Genomic DNA, 8,325 nt, shown 5'->3' with positions numbered 1-8,325 from the left:
CTCTTACCAATATATGTACGGGAAAGCCGCCGGCATTTCCGTAGATATAATTGACATGCTGCGATTTTCAAAACCGCGAGTTTGGGAAATCGCAGCGTGTCCGCGCTGCGATTTTTTTTCTACAAAGTGGGGATGGGATTCGCATGAATCCCATCCACTTTGCAAGTACTGTAAAACGCCGCGATTTTTCCCATAGCGTCTCCACCGCGGGTAAATTGCAGCGTTTCCGGCCCATGGGGCTGGCTTTTCTGCAGGTATAATTGACATGCTGTGATTTCTGCAACCATTTTTGGAAATCACAACTTGCTCACAGTGTTTAAGACTCTATCTAGGTAAGACGCTTCTGCCATGGGTAAGCTGTGGCGTTTATGCCACGTGAAGTCCTGGCTTAAAAAGAAGACATTCTGGCTTCTTTTAACTATGTCTAGATATACAGTTGAATGGCTGTCCATGACATTTCCGTATGATGCCCATAGGTCTTAATAGAGCATAAAGAAAGGGGCTGCCATCTCTTCAACAGTAGAAGTTTTCAGACAACCATTTGCTCAGTTACCTATTGAATTTCCCTTGCTGAAAAGTAAGAAATGGCATGCTGATCATTCTTTTTTTTTCTTTCCTGCAGTTTGTTGGAGGTCTGGATATACTCGCATCAAGGACTCCTACTCATCAATCTCGTAAGTTCAGTGTGGTTACTTAGCCTTTTATTGATGGTAATCGTATAGAGTCTTTTCTCTCCAGATATTCTCAGGATGTTGTCTCTCTTCTTCTTTACAGTCAGTGAGATCTGTCCTAATTTTTTCAATTGATTCCATCACCCTCACCTGGCACCACCACAGATCAGCTGTTCATAGCACCTGCCAACACTGGAATGGGTGATGAGCTGCACAAACCTGCCATGGCCACTACACAGTGGATGGAGCTGCCTGCTTCCTGCTCCATATAATGTGTAGTTCTGCCACTGGTGCTTGTTGTGTAGAGCTGATCGGTGGCAGTGATATGTGTCAAATTCCTGCTGATCTGATATTGGTGACCTATCCCAGTTGTTTTTTTTTACTCCTGGAAACCCCTTTAGAGAAATTGCCTCATCTACACATCCTGTTTTATATGAAAGCCAGTCTGGTACATTTTGAAGCATCCTGTGATCGTCTGTAAGCTGCTGGCCATAAATTTCCTTTGTTGCAGGATAATTATATACAGGACATTAAAATGAATAGAGGACCATGTAATACCTACCAGGGATGCAAAATAAGAGCTGTCCTTTTTAAGGCCATATTCCTATAAAGAGCATATAAAGTGCTTTGACAACCTCCTGCACTGTGAGGAGAAATACAATTCTACATTTTTTAAAGTAAAACAATTATGTTTTAGCAATCCACCCACCAAATAGCAAATCGAGCTCATTACAAAGGACTCTGAAAAATTCTGTGACATTTTAGAGAAAACAAGGGCCCCGGTTGCAAAAGAATGCAGTTTTTTATTGTTTGCTGTGGGTTTTTCAGTCAAAGCCAGGAGTGGATTGAGCAAAAGGTAGAAGTATAAGAACTTTCTATATATATCCTAGATATATCCCATTCCTTGTGTAGCTATTCTTGGATATGGACGAAAAAAACCACTGCAAAATGTTTAACAAAAAAAAGCTATGTTTCCACAATGTGGGGACTCAGCCTTATGGCATCTTATTCTATGGAAGCAACAACTCTTCAAAAGTGGTGAGAAAAGTGGTTATGGTGTATTGGGTGGGATCTCCTCCGGACTGCCATTTTCATTCAGTTGTTTATATACTCCCAGTGCACAGAATATGGAGCAGATGTGCTGGTGAAGAAGAACAGCAGGCTTCTGTATCTTTTACTAGTTAAAGGAGTTGTCCAGGGAGTTGGATATGACTTATCTAATCCTGAGATCTGATGATGGTTGACCCAAGGGCTCTGACCACATCAGGATCCTCGGGATTTTTTCTGCTGCTGCTAGGTCTTGATCGTGCGGTATATTACTATATAAGGGGCTGACATCAAGAATTACCCATCTGTGAGTTTTCAAACTAGAGGGTTAAGTGTAGAAATGAGATTTGCTGAGTCCTTTAGATATGATGGAAGCTGAACAACATATCTCTGTACATGATCAACAATATAATGGGATAAATCATGAGTTAAGGAATTGACCCCTGAAATTATCAGTCATCCTGGTGTGTTTTCCTTATTTTTGGGGCTCTTAGGTAAATGCTAAAATTATTATACCTAAAATATAAAAATAAAAAATATATATTTTCCTCAGTACTTTGAATTTGCTTGTCTGGTCAGAACAGTGCATCTAACACACATACTGATAGGGAATATAGATTGTGAGCCCTATATGGGACAGTAACTATCAATGTCTGTGAAGCGCTGCGGAATATGATGGCGCTATAAAAAAAAAATAAGCGTAATTCAGCAGCCGGCCAGTCTGGGTGAGAAACATGCATTCGGGCTAGTGTCATACAAAAGTAAAACATTCATTTGCTGGTTTACAGTAAACATTGTGTATCCTCTTCTGTTAGCAGTAGTATGGTGATACTAGGAAAAGGGAAAAAAGGAAAAATTATACTCAGCCCTCCTGCAGTCGCCTTCTCATGTTTCCATCTTAGTCCGATACACACTGGTGTGTCTGCGAGCCTTGCCTGGATGAGTACCTGCCTTGGCGTGGAGTGGTATACAGAAATGGATACGGAAAAACCATCCAGCAATGTAATGAAGATAAAAAATCCAAATCTTCTTTATTTCATAATCGCAGTTAAAATAACAAATATTTAGCACGCAGTCTACAGGGAAAAGCTTGCGTCAGACTGACGCGTTTCGGATATTATATCCTTCCTCAAAGTCTGATCGCTACTGAAAAGTAACCCTCCATTTGTAGTTGCACAGAGAAGCCCCTCACCTGATGTTAATCACTAATTAATTGGTACGGCTTACCTACGTGCAAACTACAAATGGTACGGTATGTTCAGTAATTAACACACAAAAAACACAATATGTACAAAAAAACACAATATAAAACACTTAAAAAAACTCTTGATAAACAACTTGAGATTAAATAGTCACTGAGTGTATGTTATTATTGTCTCAATTCTTTGTTATTTTTTGATTGTTATGCACAAATCATCAAAAATTGTATTGATATATACCAGAAAAAATGTCGGTTACAATCTATAGGTAATTTCATGTAACTTATTCCAAGCCATGATAATGTTACAATCCCCTACGTTCCTACTGTGGGTAATATTTTATATATACTTAGGAGAGGAAAGAAAGACTAAATAGACTAAGGTTCCTGTCTACATACACAGTATCACTCTACTTTCACTTCATTAATAACAAGAAACATTGTATCATTGAGGGGAAAACTTCTCCATCAGATGTCACAGCACGGTCACATGTTCGAAATTCCTGATATTTATTGGTTAACTGTGTCGGTTCTTGCCCTTAACAAAGATGGAACCCCAATCTTCACATGTACATCTGCGCATGCTTCAAGATGTACGGTGATACTACTATTCAGTGCCGTCCTCTATAGATACTGCATCTGCATCTGAATTGGAAAAATAGAAAAACAATAGCAATTTTATCAATTTATTCTGAAAATGTAAAACGTAGAGGTTATAATGTGACAATGAGAACTGTGACAATGAGAACTGTTAAAGCACACCTAAACTTAATGGGGTTATCCACTTTAAGACCAATATTGAGGGACAAATCTTACTAATTGTGTAATAAATTACAATTTTCCAATATACTTTCTGTATCAGTTCCTCACAGTTTTCTAGATCTCTGCTTGCTGTCATTCATTCTGCTTACTACAAGTGGATTAAAATCAGTCCATGGTCATGAGATATATAAGTATGACTATAAGTGTCTGATCACTGGGGGTCCTCATGCTGGAACCCCCATTGATAAGGAGATAAGGAGACTAGGGGACCAAAAGTTCCTCTTCATGTGAAAGAGCCTTTGGTACCCATGTTCAGCCATTAATCAATTCTCCTCATACAGTATTGCTGATGAGCGATGACTGCGGCTGCTGGAATAATCCCAACAGATAACGGGCCCTAATTACTTACTGATCAATGTACTTCCTCGTGGCCACCAGGACGGTTATCCCCTAACACTGACGTAGGGCTATGACCCCCTCTTTGATGGAGTGGCTTCAGGAGTTCTTCCTTATCAGGAGCATGGAGGTCATGTTTGTGGAGGACTCTGCCGACCCGTCCAAGTTCGAAGCCCTCTGGCGGCCGTGGGTTGCGTTCCAGGAATCTGTGGCGTTCTTTTCCCTTTTTGCATTAGCTCCTCTGCTCCTGGATTCTCCCTAACAGCCCCTTGGGCCCTAGGTTCCCCTTTTACCTTTTTACCTGGTGCCTGCTCTAAGACTCTCATTGTTCCCTCTTGTGTCTCGTTTTCATTGCGTCTTTGTCTCCCCCGCGTTTCTATCCCCTGTCATTCCTATTGCCCCTGGTCGTTCTGAGTTCGTTGGTTTCCCCTCTCTCCCTTGTTTCTGTTTTGCCAGTTCTTTAACCGCTTCCCACCGATGGCATATTTTGATTTTCATTTTTTTTGGTTTTGACTCCCCTCCTTCTAAACCCCATAACTTTTTTATTTCTCCTCTCCAAGAGCCATATGAGGACTTAATCTTTGCGGGACAAATTGTTCTTCATGATGCCGCCATTAATTATTCTGTACAATGTACTGGGAAGCTGGAAAAAAATTCAGAATGGGGTGGATTTGAAGAAAAAATGCATTTCTGCGACTTTCTTATGGGCTTCACTTTTACGGCATTCACTGTGCAGCCAAAATGACATATCCCCTGTATTCTATGTTTTGGTACGATTCCGAGGATACCAAATTTATATGGTTTTATTTACATTTTAACCCCTTAAAAAAAATCCAAAACTGTGTTACATTTTTTTTGTCTAAAAGTCGCCATATTCTGACACCCATAACTTTTTTATACGTCCGTGTACGGGGATGCATAGAGTGTCTTTTTTTTCCGGTGCCAGGTGTAGTTTTCAGTTCTACCATTTTGGGGAAATGCTATTGCTTTGATCACTTTTTATTAAAATTTTTATCAGAAGCAAAACCGTACATTTACCGTACGGGAAAAATATTTTTATAGATTTCTAGAGCGGGCATTTTCGGACACAGGGATACCTAACATGTATGTGTTTCACAGTATTTAACTACTTTTATATGCATTCTAGGGAAAAGGGGGTGATTTGAATTTTTAATACTTTTTAATATTTTTTTTTTTTACTTTATTTATTTATTTTTTGCATTTATTAGACCCCTAAGGGGTTTTTAATTATAATGCTAATGCATTGCAATAAATTGCAAAAAAAATCATAATTTCTTTTGCAGGCTGCATAGATCAACCTGCAAAAGAATATCACTGCAGACAAGCCTGGGAACCTTTACAAGGCTCCCGGTTGTCATGCCAACGTGACGTCAGCTCTGGAGGCTTCAGGCGCCGGCAATCGCCGGCAAAATGGCGGCGCCGGGAAAATGGCGCCTCGGTCAGCTTTGCCTGAGGTGCCAGAGGGGTTAATGCCTCCGATCGATCCGGGCACCAACCGGAGGCATTAGCACTGGGTGTCTACTGTGTAAAACAGTATACACCTGGCAGCTATGGCAGCCACCCGACTCCTGGGCGGCCGCCATACTTAAACACCTGGTGTCTGCCGTAGTATTACGGCGGATGTCGGGAAGGGGTTAAGTGATTTGCCTGTCAGCCTATGTGATGACCCTCTGTGGCCTTGTCTGACTCTTCATATATGATGTAGCTTATCATTGCCTTGTTTTGTATTTGAAAAAGATTAATAAAATTCGATTACACCTACTTACTGATCCCCATTGCTGCTCATGGCTGCTTTTTCTTCTGGTTTAGCCCTCCAAGGGCCCCGTTCTTCCCATATCACATTGTTCCTACAGCTGTTGGGGCCAGAGCACAAAAGGGCACAATGGTGAAGCAGGGAGCAGACGACTTCTGCTTCACCACTGTATTCAATTCATCTGCATCCTCCAGATGCAGATGAGTTGAAGCCAGGACATTCCTCAAACCAGTAACCAGTACAGGACCCAGAATACAGGACTGTCTTGCTGAATCCAGGATTGTTGGGAGATATGTGTATTATAACCCACTCCACTAGATCTGCTTTAGCAAAAACCACCTAATTTTTTTTTTTTGTTGGATTGCCCATGAGTTGCTCTAAAAGTATCCCACTGGGATTTTGTCACTCAAGGGCCCACAAAAACTTGGAGACAGCCCTGCTGACAGTCCCATAGAGGTGAACGGATTGGGGGCCAAGCATTCATACCACTGCTGTGTTCACATGGGCCATTAAGAGGAACCTGTTTGAGTGATGAGCATGGCTCGAGGTATGTAAATAATACCGTGAATTGCGCTGTCTTGGTACCAGTGACCTGTGGGGGCCCTGGGTGTCAGAACCCACAGATCTAATATTCATGACCTATGATAAGGGTAGGCCATCAATGTTAGAAATTGGATATCACCATGAACTACTATTGAGATTGCAGTAACCATATGCACAACCATGTCCTTGATCTGATGAAGAGAATCACATAAATTACTATAATACATGGATATTATACTTTAGTGTCATTGTGAAAACTTACCATGTCAATAGCAAGTCAAATGTGTTTATGTGCTGCTAGATCCAGCTGGATGATGTTGGTTTAATATGCAAGTTTGGTGTATAGCATACACAATAAAACATACAGTAATTCTGCCCTCAGCCTCTTACATTCCTATATAGAAAAGTATTGGTAAAAGTATTCATTCATTTATTTATTTATTTTTAAGTTTCATAATTTTTTATTCCTGGAAGAACAGACATATGATAGCAATACAATGTTGTCATACAAGTGTTCCCCACGTAGGGGGTCATGTGCTGTCATAAATCATACACTTTCTTTTTTATGATTCTGAGAACTAACAAATGTTTAACTGATAAAACAAAACTGAACATATATTAAGCAGATAATCCAGGGAGGAGGAAAAAAGGGAAAGTGTAAGTGTGCCATCCAGATGTGTTACTATAGTTGTCAATTATCAACACGCCTAGGATGTGATAGACTAAACTGCTTAGGGATTAACCTGGGACCCAAATACAGGTAAGGGTAAGTTCACATGGGGTTTTTTGGTCAGGATTTTGAGACTGTATCCGCCTCAATATCCTGACAAAAAAGATGGCTCCCTTTGAAATCAATGGGAGCCACTCAGGAGTTTTTTCTGGGAGTTGGCTTGTTCCAGCTCCCGGAAAAAGAAGCGAGATGCTCATTCTTCAGGCCGTTTCGCCTCGCAATTCGGCCTGAAGACACACCGTCCTCCAGACTAGGCCCATTCATTGTGCCTAATCCGGAGCGGAGTGCGCAACTGGATGCTGGTACAGTGCACTGGCTTTCAGTCGCGGCTACCTGTTTTTTGGATCGGAACCTGAGGCGGCCTACGCCTCAAGTTCCGGTCCAAATAACCCCGTCTGAACTTACCCTAACAGTGTTCACACTCTTGTCCAGGATTTAGGGCAATCTCAGGGGTGGATGTGAACTTAGCTAAAGTATGTAAGTAGTTTAATAGTGATTTTGGTGGTGGCAAGGCTAAGATTAACTGTTAGAGGAGCAGAGGGACACCAAGGTGTAGGAGATGGGTGTTATGGAAAATCAATTATAGAGGACAATATATATATTATATAGGACAGTGTCCAGACAATATCAGATGAACCTAAAGCAAGTAATAATAACTGAACACACCTCCTGCACCCAAGCTTGTGGATCTCCCCTGTAGGATAGACATAACTACTTCCACCATTTGGGCCTGGTATGCATAAGGATTATTATGGAAATACAGATGACAAGACTCCTGGAAAGTCTCAAATTTTTCTTAGTCCTCCGTAAATGATCCAGGAGTGACAACTTAAACCTGGGAAGGGAATAAACAGCAGGGGATGATGCAGCAGCCCCAGTAAGGGTATAAACCTGTTTAGCTAGCTCAGTGCCAGGCCTACCAAACCCTCCATCTTGGCTGCAAGGCCATGAATAGGTTTCATGCTGATCTGGATGGAAACAATGAAAGAAGGTTATTTGGGTTGGCTATTCTGTATTCTGCTAGTTGTGTAATTTCCCTATTGCTGCTGAAACCAGGAAGGAAGGGAAAGACAGAGACAGTGAGTCCTAAACTTGTCCTAGCCCCTGTCCCTACCTACTTGCCACAACTGTCCTGATGACAGGGACAACTGACGACAGACCATTCTCTGAAATAAGTGTTACTCAGAACAGGATAAGACAATAC

At 41.3% G+C, this 8,325-nt stretch overlaps 1 protein-coding gene across 1 annotated transcript in view; it reads left to right on the top strand.

The window, feature by feature from the left end:
* The first annotated feature begins 348 nt into the window (after positions 1 to 348).
* Positions 349 to 8,325, top strand: part of LOC142201083 (chloride channel protein D-like) — a 96,975-nt gene continuing 88,998 nt past the window's right edge. Inside the window, exons 1-2 of the mRNA XM_075271915.1 lie at positions 349 to 352; positions 623 to 674. Coding sequence (XP_075128016.1) covers positions 349 to 352; positions 623 to 674 — 56 coding nt within the window. The remainder of the gene's footprint in view (positions 353 to 622; positions 675 to 8,325) is intronic.

This window comes from Leptodactylus fuscus, chromosome 4 (genome assembly GCF_031893055.1).
Source record: "Leptodactylus fuscus isolate aLepFus1 chromosome 4, aLepFus1.hap2, whole genome shotgun sequence".
NCBI classification, from domain to species: domain Eukaryota; kingdom Metazoa; phylum Chordata; class Amphibia; order Anura; family Leptodactylidae; genus Leptodactylus; species Leptodactylus fuscus.
The sequence above is the reverse complement of the archived record's forward strand: the minus strand, read 5'-3'. Positions and strand labels throughout refer to the sequence as shown.